The 25,039-nt window shown below is 41.2% G+C and overlaps 2 protein-coding genes across 2 annotated transcripts in view; both read left to right on the top strand.

The window, feature by feature from the left end:
* LOC118165896 (protein transport protein Sec24B-like) overlaps positions 1 to 12,578 on the top strand; it is a 34,903-nt gene extending 22,325 nt beyond the window's left edge. The window contains exons 6-7 of the mRNA XM_035324279.1: positions 11,792 to 11,983; positions 12,442 to 12,578. Coding sequence (XP_035180170.1) covers positions 11,792 to 11,983; positions 12,442 to 12,578 — 329 coding nt within the window. The remainder of the gene's footprint in view (positions 1 to 11,791; positions 11,984 to 12,441) is intronic.
* Positions 12,579 to 12,631: 53 nt separating this feature from the next.
* Positions 12,632 to 22,834, top strand: LOC118165895 (zinc finger CCCH domain-containing protein 11A-like). Its single transcript, XM_035324278.1, is given in 11 exon segments — positions 12,632 to 13,139; positions 13,434 to 13,544; positions 14,291 to 14,353; positions 14,613 to 14,715; positions 14,907 to 14,962; positions 15,472 to 15,846; positions 15,849 to 15,965; positions 16,377 to 16,453; positions 17,139 to 17,325; positions 17,984 to 18,153; positions 22,769 to 22,834. Coding segments are annotated over 11 exon segments (1,353 nt in total). The 5' UTR covers positions 12,632 to 13,111.
* Positions 22,835 to 25,039: the final 2,205 nt, after the last annotated feature.

The following is a 25,039-nucleotide window of genomic DNA, read 5'->3' as shown; positions in this document are numbered from 1 at the left end:
ATCCTAACCGTAACACTATCCCTAACTCTAACCCTAACCCTAACCCTAACCCTCACCCTAACCTAAATCTAACCCTAACACAACTCTAAACCTAACCCTCACACAGACCTCTATCCTAACCCCTAACACTAACCCTCACACTAACCCTAAACCTAACCACCAACTCTAGCCTAGCCTTAACCCTAACCCTAAACCTAACCCTAAAAAACAGATCTAACCCTAACCCTGAACCCCTAACACTAACCCCGTAACCCTATTGGCGGATCTAACCATCACCCTGACTCCTTTCCCTTAACCTAACCTTAATCCTAACCCTAAACATAACCCAGACGTATACCTAACCCTAATCTGACACCAAACCCTGATCCTGACGTCGACCCCGAGACTGACCCCAACCCTGAACCTGTCCCCTAAAGCCTGAATCCTAACCCCTAACCCTAACCCTAAGCCTAATGGTGGATCTGACCCTAACCCTAACCCTAAACCTAACGCTAATGCTAACCTGAACCCTAAACCTAACCCTAACCCTAACTCTATTCCTAATGGCGGAGCTAGCCCTAACCCTATCCTAATAGCAGATGTAACACTAAACCTAACCCTAACCCTAAACCTAACCCTATCCCTATCCCCATACCTATCCCTATCCCCATCCCTATCCCTATCCCTAAAGCTAATCCTATCCCTAATCCTATCCCTAACCCCTAGGGTTATCCTAACTCTAACCCTATCCCTAACCTTAACCCTAACCCAAACCCTCACCCTCACCTTAACCGAAATCTAACCCTAACCCAACTCTAAACCTAACCCTCAGCCTGACCTCGACCCCAACACCGACCCAGACACTCTACCCTGACCTCGACCCTGACCCCGACCCCCACCCTAACCCCTAACCCCTAAGCCTATCCCTAACCCCTAACACTAACCCTGTAACGCTAACCCTCACCCTAACACGAACCCTAACCCTAACCCACAACCCTAACCCTAGCCTTAACCCTAACCCTAACCCTAACCCTAAAAAACGGATCTAACCCTAACCCTGAACCCCTAACCCTAACCCTAATGGCAGATCTAACCATAACCCTGACACCCTAAACCTAAACCTAACCCTAATCCTAACCCTAAATATAATCCAGACGTATACCTAACCCTAATCTGACACCAAACCCCGACCCTAACCTCGACCCCGAGACTGACCCCGACCCTGAACCTGTCCCCCTAAAGCCTGAATCCTAACCCCTAACCCTAACCCTAACAAGAACCCCTAAACCTAACTCCCTAATCCTAACCCAAACCCGAACCCCCAACGCTAACCATAACCCTAATGGGGCTCTAACCCTAACCCTAACCCTAACCCTAAGCCTAATGGCAGATCTGACCCTAACCCTAAACCTAACGCTAACCCTAAACCTAAACCTAACGCTAACCCTAACCCTAACCCTAACCTTAACCCTAACTCTATTCCTAATGGCGGAGCTAGCCCTAACCCTATCCTAATAGCAGATGTAACCCTAACACTAACCCCTAACCCTAACCGTAACCCGAAACATAATGGCAGATCTAACCCTAACCCGAACCCAAAACTCTAACCCTAACCCTGGACTTAACCCTTACCCAGGTCTATCCCTAACCCTAAACCTAACCCTTGCCCGTTACCCCTAACCCTACTCCCTATCCCTAACCCTAACCTTAACCCCCTAACCCTAACCCTGACCCCAACCCCAACCCCTACACCCTACACTGACCTCGTCCCTGACCCTGACCCCAACTTCGACCCTCACCCCTAACCCCTAAACCTAAAGCTAACCCTAATCCAAACCCCTAATACTAAACCCCGAACACTAACCCTCACCCTAACACTAACCCTAACCCTAAACCCCAACCCTAACCCTAGCCCTAACCTTAACCCTAACACTCGCCCTAACCCTAAACAGGCATCTAACCCTAACGTACTAACCTCAACCCTAACCCAAACCCCAACCATATCCCTAACCCTAATCGTAACCATAACTCTAATGTGGCCCTAACCCTAACCCTAACCCTGACACCCTAAACCTAAACCTAACCCTAACCTAAATCTAAGCCTAACCCAACTCTAAACCTAACCCTCAGCCTGAACTTGACCCCAACACCGACCCAGACACCCTAACCTGACCTCGACCCTGACCCCGAACCCCACCCTAACCCCTAAGCCCTAACCCTAACCCTTAAAACAAATCCTGTAACGCTAACCCTCACCCTAACACTAACACTAACGCTAACCCTCACCCTGACACTAACCCTAACCCTCACCCTAACACGAACCCTAACCCTAACTCCAGCCCTAACACTAGCCCTAACCCTAACTCTAAACCTAACCCTAAAAAACAGATCTAACCCTAACCCTGAACCCCTAACACTAACCCCGTAACCCTATTGGCGGATCTAACCATCACCCTGACTCCTTTCCCTTAACCTAACCTTAATCCTAACCCTAAACATAACCCAGACGTATACCTAACCCTAATCTGACACCAAACCCTGATCCTGACGTCGACCCCGAGACTGACCCCAACCCTGAACCTGTCCCCTAAAGCCTGAATCCTAACCCCTAACCCTAACCCTAAGCCTAACCCTAACGCTAACCCTAAATCTAACCCTAAACCTAACCCTAACACTAACTCTGTTCCTAATGGCGGAGCTAGCCCTAACCCTATCCTAATAGCAGATCTAACCCTAACCCTAACCCTAACACTAAGCCCTAACACTAACCCTATCCCTAACCCTAAACATAATGGCAGATCTAACCTTAACCCTAACCCAAAACCCTAACCCTAACCCCCTAACCCCCTAACCGCCTAACCCCCTAACCCCCTAACCCTAACCCTAACCTAAATCTAAACCTAATCCAACCCTAACACTAACCCTACCCCCACCGCTAAACCTAACCCTGACCCTGACCCCGACCCGGACCCTAACCCCTAAACCCTAACTCCTAAACCTAACCCTAACCCTAACTGTAACCGTAACCCAAACCCTAAATTGACCCCAAACCCGGACCCCGACCTTAACACCGAGCTTGACCCCGACCCTAACCCTTTCCCCTAAACCCTGAACCCTAACCACATACCCTAACCCTAACCCCTAAACCTAATTCGCTAAACCTAACACTAACAGTAACCCTAACCCTAACCTAAACCTAACCTTAACCCTAACCCAAGCCTAACCCTAAACCTAACCCTAACCCTAACCCCTAACCCTGACCCTAACCCTAAGCCTATGCAATGGAGCTGTATTTCTTGCCCTCGTGTCCTGGTTTCAGTTAGGACAGAGTTATTTTTCCTCCTAGTAGCTGGTAGGATGCTATGTTTTGGATTAGGATGAGAAGAATGCTGATAACATGCTGATGTTTTAATTGTTGCAGAGCAATGCTTACACTAAGCCGAGGACTTTTCAGCTTCTCTCTCTGTCCTGCCAGCAGGCAGGCTGGGGGTGCAGCAGGAGCTGGGAGGGGACAGACCCAGGACAGCTGACCCAAACTGGCCAAAGGGGTATTCCATACCATCTGATGTCATGCTGACCCATCACATAGGGGTGGCTAGTTGGGGTGGGGGGCGCGGCTGCTCGGGGTTGGGCTTGGCTTTGGTCAGCGGGTGGTGAGCAATTGTTTGTACATATTATTACTATTATTATTATTATTTTCTATCTTAATAAACTGTCTTTATCTCCACTCACAGGCTTCACTTTCCCGTTTCTCTCCCCCATCCCAGAGAGGGAGGAGAGGGGTGAACCAACGGCTGTGTGGTGTTTAGCTGCCAGCCGGGTTAAACCACAACACCTCGCTTCTGCATTGCTCACATAAAGAGCCTTCTGGAGGACAGGATTCTTCCTTCTTCTCCCGGGTTTTCTTCTGGAAGCGAGGATCGAAGTATTCCCAGAAGCCTTTCAGTTTCCTGATGTTTCTCCTTTTTCTTCTTTTTCTTACACGTGAGATTGGCATTGTCAAAGTGGATGCAGAGAAATGCAAATCATAAGGTCTGAAAGAAACATGCAAGTTACAAAGAGAGAAAAAAAAAAAAAAAAAAAAAGATGTGGCACTTGTTGCATATATGAAACTTTATTTTACCACAGGTGGTGATTTGCAGCATATCAGCTATTTTGTGAGCTTTGTCTTTTCTGTTCAGCCTTGAGAAAAGAAGACTGAGAGGGGATCTCATCAATGTTTATAAACACCTTAAGTGTGGGAGAGAAAGGGATTGTTTGCAGCATGTCAGCTATTTTGTGGTACTTTGTGTCAGTCTTTATTACCATGAGAGAACTTTCTTTCTCTACTCTCTCCTGTTGCATGAGGTGAATAGTAATCATTGTAATATCTACATTTTTCCCATCTCCGTGGTTCATCTTGATAGTGTCTTTCTCTGCTCCAACTTCTTTCCCCTTTGGAATGGTAATATCTATTGCTATTTAGGGAAGTGGCTTTCCACAACTTATCCAGCTTTGTAATAGACAAGTCATTAACAGGTACAGAGTTATTAGATATGTCCTTTGTATCTCGGCATTTATGCGTAATAGCTAAGGATGACCGGAGTGACTCACTGAGACAATCGGCTCCGGGGTGGACACGTTCTGCAGGGGAGCGGGGGATAGAGGCAGGCAGGGTGAATTGCGAAAACTGACTCCACAATAAGATTGTAAAGTAGGTATGTTTATTCAGCGCTGGGCAGCACGGGGGGGGGGGTAGTCCCACCAAAGTCGTGCGCAACAACTCACTCGCGTGCCTTCTCTTTTATCCCCTAAAATATTACATATGCATGAATTTTCGCAACACACCTATACATATTCATTTCCTAGCTCCGCCTAGCCCCGCTTCGTATGCTAATTATCTTATCAGTCCTTCTGCACTTGCATAGTATTCTCTGGTGGTCGTCCGGGTGGTCGTCAGGTGGTCGTCAGGATGAAGTAAGACGTCTTCCTCAGAGCTGAACTTTTAACCTCATCTCCCTGCACATGCTCCCTGAGCCCTTGGTCACAATCTGAGACATAAGGTTGGTTTGGTCCATTTATTCTTAATCAGTCACTCTCTAATTTCTAATCCCATGTTTCATGGGATTTTTTTCCTGGCATCGAGGCCACTCGAGGCAGCCGAGGGAGGCAGCAGGCCCCGGCAGCCCTCGCGAGGGAGGCTGCCGGGCTGTGGGGGGAGCCAGCAGCGGCAGAGGCAGGCCATTTACGTCGGGCGTCACCGCCATTTGGCCGCCACTCACCGAGGCGATCAGCTCGGGGTCAGGCGCATTGTGCAGCGGTGCTGGGGCTCGAGGCGGGGAGGGCATTTTTTTTTTCTTTTCCCGTATATTTCGCTTTTTCTGTAAAATCTATGAATGATTTTTAGAACTCCAGTGTCAGACTGTGAGAAACACTCTGTAGCCAATAACATAGGCTAAGGCAAGGATCTCAGTGAAGTAGCAATTTTATTCGTGATTGCAATGGCGGGCATCCCACAAGCAGTCACATAGTACAGTTTATCTACTATTTCCGGGTGACCGGGACCCTCTCCTGCTTCCCCATTGACCTGGTAATCCAGGTTCACAACCTATCCAATGCTTCACAGACAATACATGGCTTTCAGTTGCCAGCCTGTTACTTTTCAAATTTCTTTTAAATTTTTTACTCTTTGAGGTAGTAATGTTTCTTCACTTACCTGACTTGACACCATAATTTTCGCCCAAGTGCACTAAGGAGTCTGGTTGTCTGCCTTTACAAGGTATTTTACTTCAGTATCAAAGCATCTGGAGGATTAATAGCTGTGAATTCAGTGTGCTTAGGAGAAATCAGATCTTTTAGGCACAATAATTTAAATGATCAGGTTACAGAGAAAACCCTTTCACTGCAAAATAGATTCAATAAAGTATTCTACAGCTACGAACATTAATTCCAGTAAGAACTGGAGATCTCCATTTCCCTTGAAAAGCACCCTAAATTAGCAAAAGGACCTGACTAAGTATTTCCTTGTGTTTCAGTCAAATACAAGTGGGAGAAAATGTGATCTCCTCTCCTCAAGGAGACAAATGAGACCTCCCCCCAGCAGAAGCAGCCAACACCGCTGCAGTTGCTCCATCCTTCAGAGGGCTAAGCTGAAGCTGTCCCTCACTGCACTTTCCAACTCCTGCATGGCGGCTAGTTCCAGCAGTAGTTGTTGCCAGAACACTTAATAGACAAAGCACTAAAAAAGTACAGCAGTCAACATTTAAACTCCTTTTCTACATTTAAGCCCAGAGTTATTGATTAGACAAAACACAAGACACCAAATCTTGGAGCCAAAGGCCAAAAAAAAAAAAAAAAAAAAAAAAAAAAGCTAGATGCAGGACAGGTGGGTGTTTTCTTTGTCAAGATACTTAACATAACTGTTAACATAACTGTTGCCATAGGAATATTATGCAGGGTACACTTATGGTTTGGCTTTATAGTGTTTTCCATGTACCAAAATACTACTTGAAGTATTTAGTAAAACATTAACCTTGCTCCTTTTTTAGTGTCACACAGTGTGGAAAGCTACTGCTGAGCTTCCAACCTGTTGCCTGCTTTTGGAAGCTTTTAACTTCAAAGGAGAAAGAGTTCTGCATTCTTGTTTAGGCAGTTGAAGTCCCAAGTTACTTGTCTTCTCTGGGTCACACCAACAGCATCTTCTCACCTACTACTTAAAGGAAGATATGATTTCTTGGTTATCCAACACTCTGAAAGCTGTCAAGTCACATGACATATTGCATGTTAAATAACTCAAGTAAAACTCAAGTAAAAATCCATTTTAACTGTGCTGTATTTATATACTATATACATTTTGCATGCTATATACTTAGAGTGGGGCAAGTGCTTTTTATCTTTAAAAAACAAAGATCAAACATTAGACATCTCTGAACAACACCGTTTGTATAAACCAGACAGATTACTCAGACGAACTGTAGTTAATACAGGTTCCCCACTCGTCTCCTGACGCAGGACCGGTAAGTAATAAGTGCATCACAGTTTGATAGCATTTAATAATAAAAATAAATATCACTGTATGACTTTGTCTGTAACTAGAAACTTTAGAGGGACAAAACAGACAACTGAGACTGAAGACAAGTGGAGCTGTATAAAAAAAATGTAATAAAAGCATATGGAAGTGTATACAAATAATCTGAGAGATACATTCAGAACTGCATATTCTGGTCATTATTCCACAGCATTGAAAACCAGAACATTCTTCTGATCTTGAACAGAATTCAAATGTGAGGTAAATTAGTTTATAGTGTCAGGTGTCACAAAAAAATATTGCAAAACTCTTGCAAAACTCCTATTATATGAGAGTTTGTGAAGTCTTAAATAAGTCTTTAAATTCGGTATACAGACTGTCATTTGCAACTTTTATAATTGTGTGGTTTTCCTGGTCGTTCTTGCACCAGATGTCTAACTTGGAGTAGCATTACATGAATAACACACGGTCAACCTGAGTCTGTAATTAAGCAGCATTTGAGATGTTCTATTCCAGGACGTTGTTTTCAGTGAGATATTTACTTGGTAATGTACAGTGTTCAGCAGTTGTAGAAAGTTGCCACACTTTTGGATTAGAAGTACATTTTAAAATAGAAAGTCTCAAGTTAAAAGCTAAGAAAAGTTATTTCATGGTAAAAGTCTGTACAGACATTTGAAGTGCCACTGATGATTGGGTTTTGTTTTGATGGTAATTTTACAGTATTGATAAATTTTAAGTTTTGATAGTTTGTTCTGATAATGTTGAGTCATCGGTTGTGAAGGTAAAAGGTGGTCGGTTTTGACTGTAAAAGGTTGGTTTTGACTGTAAGAAGATGTTGGGTTTGATGGTAAGAAATTGTAAAAAAATTGTTGGGTTTTTGATGGTAAGAAGTCATAAGAAGTTGTTGGGTTTGAAGTTGTTGCGTTTGATGGTAAGAAGTTGTTGCATTTCAATGGTAAAAATGTCGTCGGTTTTGACGGTAGGTTTAGTCTGAGTATTGAAGGCTTCCATCAGTAAGCTCTGCATCTGAAAGATGCAGAAATGCCATTCCCTGTTGTGACACTCAACATGGAACTGTCTGGCTCAGTGGTCTTCTATCTAAAGAGAGAGTCACAACCCTGCGCATGGCTTGATCTGCTCTCTGGCTACAGGGCTGAACTGACTGGAGAAGGCGGCTTCCACAGCCCTCCCATTAAACTTACTGCATTTCAGTTCCATGCTTCAATTGGTGAACTGTACAGAATATTAGGACAAAGCATCCTGCTCTGATAGAAAATGGTAGACCTTAGGTAAGTTACATTCATTTGAAGGTTTGACTGGACAGCATCCTTGTTTTACTAGTGATCTTGTGGTCAAGCTGACCAAATCCTAGCCACAGAACAGAAGCATTCAGAAACTTGCTAAAGAGAGCACTTAGGAATGCAGGAATTTAACTGCTTTAATGCTGCTCTTTCTCTCGGTATCTGGAATGTCCTTAAATCACAAATTATCACTAGCTATCCTTGTTAATTTATTCAAAGTAACATGAGTCCAGGTGAAAAGGCACACTCTAACAAGTCCTCAGTTGTTCCTAGTCTGTCCCTAGCTTATCTGAGAGGTTCAAGACAGTAATAAAATAAAAATCATAAGTAAATAAATAAATAAACAACCTGCTGAAGTGGCCTTTTTTTTTTTTTTTTTGTTTTTTTTTTTTTTTTGAGATTAGATTCCACCATTCAGAAAATCCTGCTTAAGAGACATTTCTTCTTTCCTTTCAAAGACTGACCTTCCCCAAAATGAAACTAATTAGTATCTTTAGGCTTGATAAAATACTGAAATTCCTCAATTTAACAAAATTGCTTTGCACAGCCCTCCTATCCTGCTTATGTTGCAAGCAGCATATCTAAGTGGGGTACTGTTGTATTTATCAACAGACATCTCTTTCACTTATACAGCCCAGTGATCCCAATGCTCCGGACTCGTGTAATGTATGCAAGACATTTACTTTCTTCCTGTGCTTTAGACTGGTTTAGAAAAAACGAGTTTGCCATCTGCTGGCCAGAGAATTCACTGAAGCCCAAAGAGCATTAGAGCAGATGCATTTTCTTCTGTACTCATCCTGATTTATCAGCTAGAAGAGATACTTACAGTTTAGTATGATCAGGATTCTTTTGAGTTAGTATCATAAAAAGTCTATTTTTGCAACACTGGTATTTGAAAGACCTCCTTTCAGTCCCTAATTTTGTTCTTGATAATAGGACAGATTGTATTAATGTTTGCAAGAATGTGTGAACAAGCAGCCTCCCCACCATGTTGTCTTTTAAAATTAAAACTTCTGGTCGTCCCCATCTCAAAACACCAACATGCTTTGCAACAATTGCACTCCCTCTTTAGCTTGAAGAAACTTGTCAGTGCCAGAATCTACTGACTATGGCAATTTACTTAATCATCCAAACCGGGCAGAATTTTTGAAAACCTCTTTCAAGATTTCACTTCTCCAAACATTACGTAAAAGGCACTCAGCTGTAAAGCAAGAAGATGACGAACTTTGTTTCCTAAGCCAGAATGCCATTCACTGACTGTTAACTGGTTGTTAAGTTGTGGCTAGGTATAAAATGTAGAAAATGTTTGAAAACAAAAACAAAACAAAACAAAACAAAAAAGAAGAACAATACACTGCTCCTCAGTCTACGTCATGAGGTTGCTTTTTCTAGGTGAAAAAGCGGAGCCATAAGTGGCAGTACACTAAAGCCCTGGCATGTTGAGATCCAAGAGGAGAGTTGTTTGGCCCTCCTTTTCACTCCTGGGAACCACATACCTCAAAACCCACAGAGAACATGATATATCTCAGAGATATCTTGGGAAAGGAGAACATGAAGAGCATGTTTGTAAATTTATTTCTCCCTGGGCTTATGCTTCTCCAAGAAATAATTATTTGAATATAACTTTGGCAGCAGTACTTATGGTGTTTTGCACCTACCACATTTAAAACTCCCACAAAAAAAAATGAAAAGTTAGACTAAAAAGCATCTCTTTCCACACAGGCTGCTAACATTAATTACCACAGAGCCAGCTCACATTCCCTGAGACTCAATCTAACTTTGTTTCACAGTGAGCGCTAGGACCTTCAGGAACCTGCTGCTGCCTTCCACTCCAAATCATTCTCCATAACTCCTTGCTTCAGCTCACCACTACTTACTGGGCATGCCTTTTAACTTCTATGAAATTTCAGTGTGCAGCTACACACCTAGGGAGCTTGACAAGCCATGGTGCAGACAACACTATGAGAAAAGTCCAATATCAGCTCATAGCCAATCTTCTTAGATTTCCAAACCAGATGTAACGTTTTCAAGTTTGGTATTATTTCAGTGCACCAGTTGTTTAAACAAAATGAGGCAACAACAACAACAACAAAGCTGTGTCTCCTTATTTCTAAATGAAGTTAAAAGATAACTTATGCTCTAAGTCATGCAATATATAAAACTAATATCTAGTATTAAGACATAATTAGTAATAATCTTACTCTCTACATTTATAGCAATTCTCTCCATCCAGCTCTTCAGGTTTTACAAATAGTTCTAGAGCTCTGTGGGGGGCTGAGGAGGAACAGCCAATTTTGAAAATGAAAAAAAAAAAAAAAAAAAAAAAAAAAAAAAAAAAACACCCCATTTTTGTGTAAATTTTTGCCCATATTTTAGGGGAAAAAAAAAAAAAAAAAAAAGACAAAACCAAACCAGTAGAACAATAGCAGGAAGTTTAAATATTCTCCAGGTGTTAAACTGCAAAGCGTCCTCTGGAGGATCAATAGCTGTGAATTCAGTGTGCTTAGGAGAAATCAGATCTACTTCTGAAGCAAACATATTTCAGTATTATCACCAACTAATGTTACTCTGAATAAGCAGTCAGCACTGTTTCTATGTTATGAAATAGCATAGGACATAATATGTTATTCAAATTAATTATTCAGGCAGGTTTTTTTAGGAAAACTGTGTTTCACTATAACATTACTAGCCTTTAACTGGTCTGCCTAAACTGATGTCTGAGAGTACCTGTCTTCTCAAACTGAATTATGACAAAGCTAAATGTGCATAGTGGTTACAGCTTATGCAAATTTAGTGAATATGCCCAGAAATATTATACTTAAGTGATAAACTGACCTTTGGAATGACTTTTCAGCAATGTGACAGCCCTCTCTCTGTCACGATCTGGAACTGTGCATCTCTTTGCAAACCTTAGGTGCATGTTATCACGAGCTTCTTTCTTTCTGTCTTCAGAAGAAGCACAGTGAGTTTCCCTGCTACTGGGAGAACCAGCCAGTAGGCTGTCAGAAAGCCAACTGTGCTTTTCATCACACAAAGGGATGATACATTGGTGGACTCTTCTTACCACCAAGCAAGAGTGAGTTTAGGTCCTTTTTTTTAAGTACTGAAGAATTAATTTTGAATGTCACTTAGTGGGTGCTGATACTGTAGGAGACGTCAAGTAATCATTCATTTGTGAGTGCAGGAAAAGGTCTGCAGTCATAGGTGGTCAGCTAAACGGAGTGTACTGCTGGTATTTGTTTTCTGCTTTCATGCTCAGCTTCTCTCTGCTTTGTGTGATATTTGCCTTGCAGTTTGCTTTCTATTGTTTCATCTTTTGCTGAGTGGTAGGGAGATGTGTTGTATGAAGGGAAGTCATTGTCCATGGTGTAAACAGTGATGGGATGGGCAAAAGGAGATGCTGAATTCATTGTCTGTGCGGGTTATCTGCCTTACCTACCATCTTCTTGCATTGTGGTCAAAGTTTTAAACTGCCATATTACTGATGATCCTCCTCTTCCTCTAGCTAGTCTGCCTGAGTCTGCAGATGATGATTTGAAAGTGGCTCAGATGTCACTGCAGCAAAACAAACTTTCTGTCCAGTCAAATCCCTCTCCACAGCTAACAGGAGTGATGAAAGTGGAAAACTCTGAAAATGTCCCAAGCCCTACACACGCTCCAGTTGTAATCAGTGCTGCAGATGATGATGATGATGATGGTGAGCATGTTTTGGTTCTTGGAAGGAATTTGTGCGGTAAATAATTGTGTAAATCACAGATGACCTGAGGTCCCACTAGCAATAGGGCAGGCAGTCTGGTCAGGTCCCTGGTGGCTTTGTCTGGCAGTCAGTGGACAGAACCTGAAATGTTGGAGGAAAGCTTAGAACCACTCTTGGTTTTAGCTGGTCTGTTGTGTAAAGTTCTATGTGAAACTAGGAAAGAAATTTATTTTTTCTGTCTGAAGAGTAATATGTTGTGTAGTAGTTAAAGCTGCAGAGAGAATCTAGAGTCCTAGATGTTTTGTCATTGTGTAGTCTACTTACAAGTTCATCAGGTCAGTGTAGCTGTTTAAAAAAAAAAAAAATTATATGAACCATGGACTGAAGTGTCATTGCATGAGCTACATAATCATGATCAGTCTGATCTACGCATAAATTAATAGATTTTTCCCCTTCAGACCAGCTTTCTGAAGAAAGTAAAACTCCTGTCCAGCAACCAGCTACGGAAGGCCATAATGGATTACAGATAATTTCCACTTGGAAAGCCAGTGCTACTACTGCTAAAGAAGGTATTCCGGCACCTGTAGTAGGATAAATTGGAAGGAGAAGTTGACAATTAACTCAAAAGCAATGTGGTGTAAAAACACAATAGAATGTAGGGGTGCTGAATGGACTTGGTTATTTCCATGATCTCATTTCTACCTAATACCATTATGTGCCCATTGGGTCACAAAGGTGAACTCCTTTTCTTTACTTTTGGAGAACAGGACAGGGACACAACATGGAGTTTAAATGGCTGCACGTGCAGCCTTGCAACCACTGTTGAAAGCCATATTTAACAATAGAGGTATCTAATATCATGTAAATTGATTAAAATTAAAACTACAATTTTTACCCTGAAAGATGAAAGTGGGGACAAAATGCCATTGGTTCTATGGTTCTTTCACTTGTGAGGAGTGTTGACAGGGTTTGTTCTAAATACTTCTGAAAGTTCCTGAGCACTAAGAAGCCTGAGGATCTGTGGTCCTCAGTGAGTGCCTCTGAGCCTTAGTCTCTAACTGTTTTCTGTTTTCAGAGGGCAATCTGAATTTTGGAATAAAAACACTTGAAGAAATCAAATCTCAAAAGATGAAGGAAAAAACTGAGAGACACGGTGGTGAGTTAATATTCCCTACTTCCTTGTCCTGTTCACGGCAGGTGATGGTGACTGGGAGCTGCTTGAGGGATAGACTTCCATTTTTAGCTAGGGGCATTGAGCAACCTGTTTCTCAGCCAGCTGGTATTCTAGATGGGAATTCCAAGAGCAACCAGAAGCAAATTAGTCACCTCCCTTATTTATATGCTCTGGTCACTGTATGTTTGACAGTAATGAATAATGAAAGTTTTTTGTTCTTTGTGATAGTTTTTTTATGTTTGGTAAACTTCCTTAGGTTTTGCTTGCTCTGAACAGAAGATCCTTCAAGATCTTCTCTTCCTCCAGTCAATTCTATGATTTTTCCTGCTCCGGAAAAGGAAAATGTCTGGACAGTGGTGAGAACTGTGACACTGTCTACGAAGCAAAGTAAATGAATGCTTCTGTTTTGATTTCATTACTCCTAAACTGGAAGGTTAAGCACTAATTAAGACAATTCACCCATGTTAGCCTTCTGGTGCTGCCTTCTTCTGTTCAAAATGTGCTTTTATGCTGAAAGTCCCTGGTTGTACTGGAAAGATTTGGAGCTCAGGTTAAGTGCAGTAGCAGGAGAAAGAAAGGAAAAAAAAAAAAAAAAAAGTGTCAGTATGCAAATAGGAGGATAGCTGAAAAACAGGAGACTAATGAGAAGAAAGAACTGTAGAAGACAGTGCTATATAAGAAGCAATTTCTGAAGCATTAAAGAGGCTGACAGTGGCAGGTGTGGCAGTAGTGTGATAGGAGTCTGTATAAATTATATTGTTTAGAGCTGTGCAAATTCCTTTTAAAGGGAAAAAAGTGTAGAAGTACTTTTACTCATAGATGTCTACCTTGGAAAGTAATATTTCTTAGCATTTGTACCTAGTAATATTCTGCTTGTTTATGCAGCTTTGTTCTGCACAAAGTATAGCTGTCAAGCAGACTCAGATTCATTCTCTACTATCTCAGATGGAATTTGAAGCAAGCACTGAGACTATTACTGCTTTTTCTAAGTTAATTATAGTTGAAATATGAGTTTGTGTGGTTTAGCTGTCAAAACAGTGTCTTACTGGGGATTTTTGGACATGGGCTAACAAGATAATATTTCTGTTTGCTACTGGTTTCTGTGAAATAGAAAAATTTTACTTTTGTTTTAGGGGAGGATCCTGTAATTCAACTAGATCTGGCTGAGAAACAAGGAAAATGGAAAGCCTCCGTGGGTAAGAACTTTTTATGAGTTGTTATTTAGGTGCCACTTTCTTTATATGACTTCATTAAAGAGTATTTTTGACGTATGAGAGGAAAATGCATTGCAGTGGAGATCTGTGTTGACTGCAGAAATGGCAAAAAAAGTCATTTAGCAGTTGAAAGGCAATTTTATGAAAATATGCTTGAAAAATAGAAGCTTGTGGTTGACTGTTCTCAAATCTTCCTCCAAAGAAACGTTCTTAAAATATTCTTTGTTTTCTCTGTCTGAAGCTGATGTAAGCACTCTTCCAGTGAAGCGCAGCCTTGCTGAAAGGCTGGGGAAGAAGTTGGAGGTTCTGGGAAATGCTGACAAAGCACCCAAGCTACTAAACAGGCATCTGGATTTGATTCCCGGGTTTTGTATTTAGGCTTTCTGTTTGTCCTTTTCATGTGAGGTTTCTTTTTTCCTGTTGGCTGAGGTCTTTATCACTGGGATTCAGTTAACTTTCCTGTCTTGTTTTCAAATGTGAACACAAAGTTGACATTTATGCAGCCTCCCTAATTTATTCTTTTTCTGTTTTGCAGTTCAAGTTCCCAAGTCTCTGAAGGATTACCTTCTGAACAGACTAGTACTGTGACAGGTAACAACTAGATATTAAATATGCTTTCTCCTTCTTCGTTTCCATGAACTTAGACCTCTTTCATACAGACCTAAAAATTAATTTAAATGAAAACAAAAACTGATTCCTCTTGCTTGAGTGCTGAAGCTCTTCTGTCAGCCACTATCAGAAATCTGGCTCTTGGTGTGTGTTTATTTTCCAATTGTGCCTCGTCAAGAATTTATGCTGCTTCTGTGAACCATCATATACAAGTAGAATTGAACCACTGCCAGGAGCAGGAATTTGAAATGCAACCTGAAAGAGTAATAAAGTAAAGTAGCATTTCTGTGTAGCAATTCTCTCTGGATAGGGCTGGTCTTCAAAATACAAGTGGCTCAGAGGAGGAGGAGAATGTTACGATATTGTCCTAAGATGTGGTACAGGGAACACTCAAGATTAGTTTTCCTTAGTACTGTGACAGATTTTGAAGACTTAAAATATTGTTAGACTCTCTTTAAATGCTGGTGCTTCTCATTTCTTGACGATGACAGGGAAGGCTGATAAGCCAAAGGGAGAGATCCACGTGAAAACACTGGAGAAAATCCGTCGTGAGAGAACTCTTCAGAGACGAGAAACTCAAGCCAAAGGCCAGGCTGAAGGGCATGGTAAAACCAAAGATCCCAGCACAGGGGCAAGACCTACTCCTGCAGTTCACATCAAAACTTTCTCTGAAGCCTTGGCTGAAAACAAGAATAATTGCTTGGTAGAAGAGAAGAAAAAAGCAGGAGAATCCGATACCAAGATCAAAATTCAGGGTGAGCCCAAGAAGCAGATTGTGCTCACTCTGTCCAGGCCCAGCAAAGTGTAGTCTAAGGAGCCAGCAGGTAAAGTCAAGCCAGAAGGTGAAGTGTGTGTTAAAACCTTGGAATAAAGCACGAGAAAGCTCTGTGGATGCAGCAGAGTGGAGAAAATGTGCCAGCTCCCCCAGCACAACCTGGACCTGCCCCAGCAGGGCAGAAATCATTATGGATCACAAAGCTAACAGGTAATAAGGTACTTTAATACCTGCTCCGGTGAGGTGCTTCCCATATTGAGCAAGTTCAATTTGCTCAGGATCTGCTTTGCTTTTTCTTTCTATGCAGAGAATAAGAGTTTAAGGCTACAAAGTTAAGGAAGGGCCAGGATATGTAACCATGTGGGAGGTCAGTTTCTGTCAAATGACAGAGGATCAAAGGTCTCGTTGTTAAGATTATATAAACTTTGTAAAATGAGATTGTGTGATGGAGATAAGGAGAGCTTAAATGCTGCATGGATTGCACATTGTAGCCTTTCTTTCTGTCTCATGGGACACTATGAAATAAACTCACAAAGCAAAAAGTACCCAGCGTTCTTTATTTCTGCCATTGACAAAACTTTTTTTTTCTTTTTTTTCTTTTTTTTTTGTCTTGTTTTAAAGCACCTGAAAAAGAAGAAAAGAAGACAGTGGAATTGAACCGGCCTTTTGCTAAACTTTACTCTGTACCTGATGTACAGGTGAGTCCTTTGTGAAGACGCATACATTTGTACAATTTCTGATAAATTTTGACAAGTTTTATTACTGACCATGTGCCACCTTCTTGAGTGTGTTCTTACCTTTCAGTGTCTGGTAGGAGGTGCAGTGCAGTCTAAATCCTATCGCCAATAGCATTTCCAGACAATGTTGTAATCCTCAAACTTTGAAGCAGTCTGTTTATACCACAGCAAATAAGAAATCCCATTAGCACCAGTTGAAATCAACACAGTTAACGTGGAGGGAATTCTATTTGTTCTTACTGACTTAGTCTGTCAGACATTAAGGATATTGTAAAAATCCTGAGGGAAGTGATTTAATAGAAAAGGCCAGAGCTTTGTGTTCAAGGAAACCAATCTGTCAGTGGATACGGTATAGGGGAATTTGTATGACATTCTGCTGCTTAAAAAGAATGTAATAGATGTACAGCAAAGCACTCTAGCTTTTAACGAAGCTTGCCATGTGGGGAATTGCAGATATGTGAAACAGTGTTTCCATAGTCTTGTTACAGGCAAAATTTTATGGAAAAAAATGTGAGTAACCTGAACGATATTAATATGCTGTTCCACACTGAGACCATTTTGGAGGGATTGCTGATCAGATTTTCTTAATGAAATCTCCACCATTTTTTTTTTGTCCTATTCATGCACTACTTTTCTTTCTTTCTAGCCCCCTCAACAGAGTGCAACTCGCGCTAAATTTCAAGTGAAAAGTATCGACGAGATACTGTGGGAGGAGCGGCAATGGAGAGAACAACAAGAGAAGCTTCAGCAGGAGGCAGCTGCCGTCCCATCTGCTCCTGGCTTCTTTGCCACTGAGCAAGAGGCAGCTCAATTTCAGGAACAGGAAGCTAAAAGTAAGTGTTGAAGTTTAGAGTTACTTAGGTTGCCTTCTGAAATACAGGCAGAAGACGACAATACTCATGTTGTAACTCTGGCTGGGTGCATTTCAGCACTTAATGCTACAAAGCAAAGTGCGTATTTTTCTTAGTTCATTTCTTCTCCTGCCAGGCAGATGTTAGGTCAGGAATGGGAGGCTAGAAAATGATACCACAAATTTGGACTTTGTAGAATAACTTAATAAATTTTGTGGAACATCACTGCAGGGGAGGGGAAGCTGGTACAACAATTGCATACACTTTGTCTTACTATAATTACTGCTTTTTCCTTTCCTAGAGAGATCAAGACTTTAAATATAAAAGCTGTCCATATCTGTGAATCTTATTAGACTTCATACAATGTCTTAGAGTATTGCTTGCATTTAGGATTGCTCTGTCTGAGTTTCCCTCATCCTGGATTATTATTTACTGTAGCTATTCAGTTTCTTTGTTCCTTTGTATGGATTGTTGGTAGACAGAGTTTACTGTGTGGAAAATATTGCTGAGAATCCAGGCAACGGCAGTGAAATTCTGCTGGCCAAATATATTTAACTATGTAGAAGGATTGTAGAAATGATTAATATAATTTCTTGAGGCAGAGCAAGACTGTATCAGTTCTCTCTTCCTTTTACTCTAGCCAACTTTACGATGTTTACGAAGCCTTCGGATGGGAAAGTCACTTCCCCCAAGAAGAAGGCACTGAAACATAAGGCACCTGGGAGTTACCCCTCTGCTGTAGCAGCTGTGAAACCCATGACTGCCTTTGATGCTGACATGATGGGACCTCCAGCCAAAAAAGCAGCTATGGTAAGGATGGGCTAATGCAGAACTGGATCCCTTTTTATTTATACCCTCCTCTAGGAGAGAAGATGGAAAACTCAAATGTTCTCCAGGCCTTCTGTTTCATTTTAAATCCAATAGCTGCCTACAGAATGCTTGTAGTACATTTTTATAGATTAATTAGATTATTTACTTAGTACTCTGTGATGCTGTGATTTCTCTGGTGCAGAGGATTTTGTCCATTAATGCTGTGTTCTTAAAAGACACAAGATCATTAGTGTTGTGGTTTAACCCGACCGGAAGATAAACACCACACAGCCATTCGCTCACCCTCCCCCCTCCCTCTCTGGCATGGGGGAGAGAAATGGGAAAGTGAAGCCTGTGAGTTGAGATAAGGACAGTTTATTAAGACATAATAATAATAATAATAATAATAATTACAGACAGAATAATAATAATAATAATGTTATCAGCACTCTTCTCATCCTAATCCAAAACATAGCACCCTACCAACTACTAGAAGGAAAATTAACTGTGTCCTAACTGAAACCAGGACAATTAGCAACCTCCAAGTGAATATTAACTTTCTTCAGGAGCACCTTGGTTTTGTATTTTGGCTAAGGCTGCGCAATGCCAGAGGAGAAGCAGTGTGGAGAAAAAAAGCTATTAATGAATCTTTTACCCATGTGTCATAAATACTGTTTTGCTGCTTTCTAGGATGGAAATGAATATGCATATATGTGTTGCAAAACTTAATGCATATGTAATATTTTAGAGGATAAAAGAGAACGTGAGTGAACAAATCAGTGAAGTTAGATTTTGGGCAGACATGCCCCTAACTTCCAGCGCCTGATAAAAGCACCTTTATATAATCACTTTGTGGATTATGTGTCTTTGCAAACACTAACATTTTGGTGACCCAGATGGGACCTTGTGGTCACTGCTGAGGCGGCTCGCAAACTGATCATGCTCCAGCCGGCACCGAGGAGTTTCTCGGGGAGCCATCAGCCACAACTGACCCCTGCTGCTCACAACATGCTTCTGTAAGGGTAAGAGGAAAGGTGCTTTCTGGTAATCGATACCGGTCTGGGAGCCTGCCGGTCAGACACAGCGAAAGCCACGCATGGTTGGGCTAGGGAATTCCTGTGGTAAGCCTAGGCACCATCATCAGACAGTCACAAAAGCACTGCAGGTTCAGCATCAGTGGTCTGGTTTTGCTGCAGGCTCAGCATCTGGTTTGGCTCGGTAAGAGCTATAGCTGATAATGGAAAATCTTAAGGGTATTTTGGGTAATAATGCGTCCATTCCACGATCCTCTCCATTAGGTTGCTTGCTAACAAATTGGAAGGAGGGAGGTTTCGGGCAAGAGTTATGAAAGGGTAAATTGATTGACTATTGTAATGTTTGGTGGCCGCAGTATGAATTAGAAGATTGAGAGAGTTGGCCGGAGAATGGAACCTTGCAATATAATACTATTTTACAATTAATGTTATTTTGTAAGTGAGAAAGCAAGTGGGATGAGATTCCACATGTAGAGTTATTTTTCTATTTGTGAGATAAGCCTGAATGGCAACGTGCTTGCAGGATAATGATGGGTAAAATAACTATTAATGAGCAATGCAAAGCATGTACAGGAGAAAAGTGCTGTATCAAGCGTTAGAGAATGGTATGTTTTATAGGCAGGACAATGAAAATATAGATTTGGAAGTAGTACCATTAGCCCCATTAGAACAAGGGCAGGCTGTCAGGGAAGAAAGTGAGGATAGTGGGAAGGAAGGAAGAAGAAGGATCAGTAGCTTTGGCAACCTCGGTATCATATAGAATTTGACGACGAGACCAGAAAGGTGTTGCCGAGTGTATAATAAGAGAGAAAGACAGAATAACAAGGCAAAAGAAAAACATAATTGCTCCTTTCAGTCAAGGAATAGGGACAGAAGGGCCAGTATATGTTAAAGTACCATTTACTCCATGAGACCTAGTAATTTGGAAACAAGCAGCAGGAACATATCAGGAAAACCCTGATAAAGTTGCTAGGGTAGTGAAAATGATCATTAAAATCCAGAACCTGGACTGGGATGACCTTCAAGTAATATTAGATACATTAATGGATTCAACAGAAAAGGATATGGTGTTAAGGGCAGCTAGAGAAAGAGCAAGAGAGGATATCCGGAATGAGTTAGTCCCAGGAAACATAGATCAGAACTTCTTGACAGAAGATCTGCAATGGGACTATAACACAGGGGGAGGTATGAGGAGATTGAAAAGGTATCAGGTTTGGGTACAAATAGGGGTGCAGAGTGCCATGTCCAAAACTATAAATTGGTCCAAACTGTATAATGTTAGGCAGGAGAAAATTGAATCTCCCTCTGCATTTCTGTAAAGGCTTAAGGAAACCGCAAAGAAATATACTGACCTAGATGTAGAAACAGAACAAGCTAAAGCGTAGTTAGCTCTTACCTTTTTAGGACAATCACAGGAGGATATTCGGAAGAAATTACAGAAACTGCATGGAACCTGAGAAATATGGATAGGTTGTTAGAAATAGCCTGGAAAGTATACAACAACAGAGAAAAGGAATCCACTAGGTGGCAGCAACAGAATTTGTTAGCAGCGATTCAAGGCAAGGGAAACCAGGGATTCAGGGGGAGAGAGAGGAAGAGGATTTGCTAGAGGACGGGGAGTTAGTATAGGAACGGGTCGTGGAGTTTTTAGTGGAAATCCAGGAGGAAGATTAGGATTGAATCAGTGTGCTTATTGTAAAAAGGGAGGGCATTGGAAAAATGAGTGTCCGTTTAGGAGAGATCAATTCTCGGGAAATTAATTTCAGAATCAGGAAGCTGTTAAGGCAATGGTGCTAGGAGATTTTAGTAGCTGACTAGATACAGAACATAAAGCAGCCAAAGAACCTCTCGTAAAGATTCAGTTAGGGGATAAAGAAGTGAGATTCTTGATAGATACAGGAGCAACATAGTGTTAAATAGTTTAAAAGGACAATTGGGAAATAAGATGACTAAGTAGGAGCCACGGGGAAGGAGGCACAGACATTCCTACAACCCCTTGATTTGCATTTCAGAGGTAAGGAATTAACCCATGAATTTCTGTATGTACTGGAATGCCAGATTCCACTGCAGGGACGAGATTTATTAGCTAAATTAAATGCAACAATAACCTTTGAGGTTGGAGAATTAATAATGAAGATACCTGAGTCCAAAACAGGACAAATCCTGATGATCAAAGATAAACCCCTTGTTAAAATTCCAAGAGAAGTAGAAAATGCAGTTATACCAATAGTATGGGAAACAGATGTACCAGGGAAGTCAAAACTGGCACAATCGGTAAAGGTGGAATTAAAGGAAGAAGCCAGACCTGTTCATATCAAACAATATCCACTTAAGATAGAAACTAGGCAGAGGATAGTGAAAATTATTGACAAATTTCTTAAATATCAGATTTTGGAAGAATGCAAATCGGAATATAATACTCCATTTTTTCCAGTAACGAAGCCAAATGGTGAATATAGATTGGTACAAGACCTTAGAGCAATAAATGAAATAACAAAGGACATTCGCCCGGTAGTAGCTAACCCTTACACATTGTTAATATCTGTGAGAGAGAAATATAAATGGTTTACCATGATAGTTTTAAAGGATGTCTTCTTTTGCATACTTCTTGATAAAGATAGTAGAAAATTATTTGCCTTTGAATGGGAAAACCCGCAGAATGGATGAAAGACACAATTAACTTGGACAAGACTTCCACAAGGCTTCAAGAATAGCCCGACCCTCTTCGGGAGCCAGCTGGCCAAGGAACTGGAAATCTGGACAACACAAAGACAAATGCAGGCACCCAGAAGTCAGTATTTGTTGTTACAATATGTAGATGATATTTTGATTGCCACAGAGAATGAGTCACTCTGCACCCAAATAACCGTTGAGATTTTAAATCAGTAAGGAATGGGTGGCTATAAAGTTTCAAAAGAAGAGGCACAAATAGTTTGCTCAACTGTAATATATTTGGGGTATGAGATTCCTCAGGGACAAAGAGGTCTGGGCATCAACAGGATAAGAGCCACCTGTGCTATCCCTGAACCCCCAAATCTCCATGAGCTAAGGGCCTTCTTAGGAATGGCTGGGTGGTGTAGATTATGGATAATGGATAATGGACTCATAGCTAAACCCCTTTATGAAACTCAGAAGGTGCAGAATTTTGTTGGGGGAAAAATACAGAAAGAAGCTTTCAAGAAACTTAAAGACTCTCTAATGAAGTCACCAGCTCTGGGTTTACCACTTATCAAAAGACTTCCAGTTACTTGTACATGAAAGACAAGGGATAGGGATACTAACCCAGCGGCTGGGAAGCTGTGGGATACTTTTCCAAACAGTTGGATGATGTAAGTGCAGGATGGCCCTCATGTTTTCAGGTGGTAGCAGCAGCAGTTCTTTTAATTCAGGAAGCAAGGAAACTTACCTTGGGAAAACATATTGAAGTTTTTGTACCACATTTGGTAACAACTGTTTTAGAGCAAAAGGGGGGGGGCACTGGTTATCACCCATGCGGATGATGAAATATCAGGTAATACTAACTGAACAAGATGATGTAACCTTGAAAACGACTAACTTGTTAAATCCAGCAGTATTTCTAGGACTGTTCCAGAAGAAGGACCATTGGAACACAATTGTGTGGAAATAATCGAACATACTTATGCTAGCCATGAGGATTTGAAGGATGTACCCCTTGAAAGGTATGACTGGGAACTTTTTTACTGATGGTAGTAGTTTTGTGCAAAACAGAACACGATATGCAGGGTATGCAGTGACAACTCTGAAAACAGTGATCGAAGCAAAACCTTTACTGCCTGGAACGTCGGCACAGCGAGCAGAACTGATAGCTCTAACTCGAGCACTGGAACTGAGTACAGAAAAGATGGTAAATATTTGGACAGGTTCAAAGTATGCATTTGGAGTGGTCCAAGTTCATGGAGCATTATGGAAAGAAAGAGGGTTGTTGTCCTCACAAGGGTCCAATATAAGATATTAAGAAGAGACGTTAAATTTGATAAATGTGGTACAAAAGCCAGAACAAATGGCTATCATGCACTGTAAAGCCCATCAAGGAGGAACCTCGAAGATATCAGAAGGGAATCAGTTGGTAGATCAAGCAGCTCAACAAGTTATTCAGAAGGTGTGGAGTGTGATGGCTTTAGTACCACTCAAGGTAGGCCACACTCGTTTTAATCTTCCCAAGGGATCCAGATATTTGCCAGAGGATGAGAAATTAGCAAATCTCCTAAAGGCCCTAAAGAACTCTGATGGATGGTATGTAACCACTGTGGGCCAGGTAGTACTACCCCCTTTGGTGATGCAGGAAATACTTCAGACAAGACATAATGAGTGTCACTGTGGTGCAGAGGCAATGGTAACATTTTTAAAACGTAGCATTATCTCTACACATATGTTAACAATGACAAAAGCAGGAATGTCAAAGTGTGAGATTTGACTGAAAAATAATCTAGTAGCAATAAAATATGCTGAAATGGGAAGAGTTAGAGTAGGAATAGAACCCGGAGATTACTGGCAAGCTGATTTTGTAGAGTTACCTAGGACTAGGGGATATAGGTATTTGTTAGTAACGGTTGACACCTTTTCTGAATGGCCAGAAGCCTTTCCCTGTCTCACCAATCAAGCTAAAGAGACGGTAAAATGGTTATTGCGTGAAATCATTCAGAGGTTTGGGGTACCATTAGGAATATCCTCGGATAGGGGACCACACTTTATTGCATCTGTGGTTAAAGAAGTAACCCGGCTGTTAGGAATTTCTTGGAATTTACATACTGTATGGAGACCCCAATCTAGTGGACAGGTAGAGAGGATGAACCAAACACTGAAGGGGCAGATTAGTAAAATCTACCAGAAAGCCAAAATACAATGGCCACAAGCTTTGCCTATAGCCTTATTGAGAATAAGGATAAACCCAGGGAATGTCAGTGAGCCCATACGAAATTATGTATGGAAAGCCTTATGAATCCCCAGAACCAAATCCTAATATGCACATAACAGGGAGCCAGGATATTTATAATTATGTGTTATCTCTTGGTAAAACCTTAGCTCGACTTCAAAGTGTTTTGGTGTGGAACCAACTGTTATCACTGAAGAACCCTGTCCACAATATTCAGCCGGAGACTGAGTGTACATTCAAAACTGGAATGAAGAACCCCTGAAAGAACGGTGGGTTGGACCGTATCAAGTATTATTGACTACTTTTACAGCTGTAAAGGTAGAAGGGGTAGATGCTTCAGTTCATTATACTCAGGTGAAAAAGGTTCCTGAACTTTGGTCAGTGCAAGCAATAGGAGATACAAAACTACAGATGAGGCGCGTATAACCACACAATGTCGAGGTTCTTAACAATGGTAACGATAACAGTCATTGTTTTGTGTAAATACCTTGTAATTGGGTTCCTAGAAATAGCAGAAAAGTATAAGAAAGAGGAAATATTCAAGCAAGAAAATGTTACTTTGGAATGTGGAATGCGAGAAGACAAACCAATAACAATTAGCTCTCTACAGGTGGTCTGGGAGAAAATAAATTATTTCAGACAGAGCCAGGAAATATATGTGAACACAATCAGGGACAATACAGGATTGAAAGCTGGATGGAAAGGAAAGGCATACGTAAGTGATACCCTAGAACTGGGCCAACAACTGAGAGGAACTACTACCCTAACTCTGTTTAATATAGCCAAGGTCGATGAAGGAAACTACCGGTGCATAGTAATACATGAAAATAGCACAGAATATGAGATAAGAGAAATATTGGTATATCCAAAACTGGATAAAGAAATATTGGTTGCCCAACAAAAAGGATCTAGAAGAAAAGGGGAGGACCAAGTACCATGGATACAAGTGGTACAGATC

Source organism: Oxyura jamaicensis, chromosome 4 (genome assembly GCF_011077185.1).
Source record: "Oxyura jamaicensis isolate SHBP4307 breed ruddy duck chromosome 4, BPBGC_Ojam_1.0, whole genome shotgun sequence".
NCBI lineage: Eukaryota > Metazoa > Chordata > Aves > Anseriformes > Anatidae > Oxyura > Oxyura jamaicensis.
The sequence above is the reverse complement of the archived record's forward strand: the minus strand, read 5'-3'. Positions and strand labels throughout refer to the sequence as shown.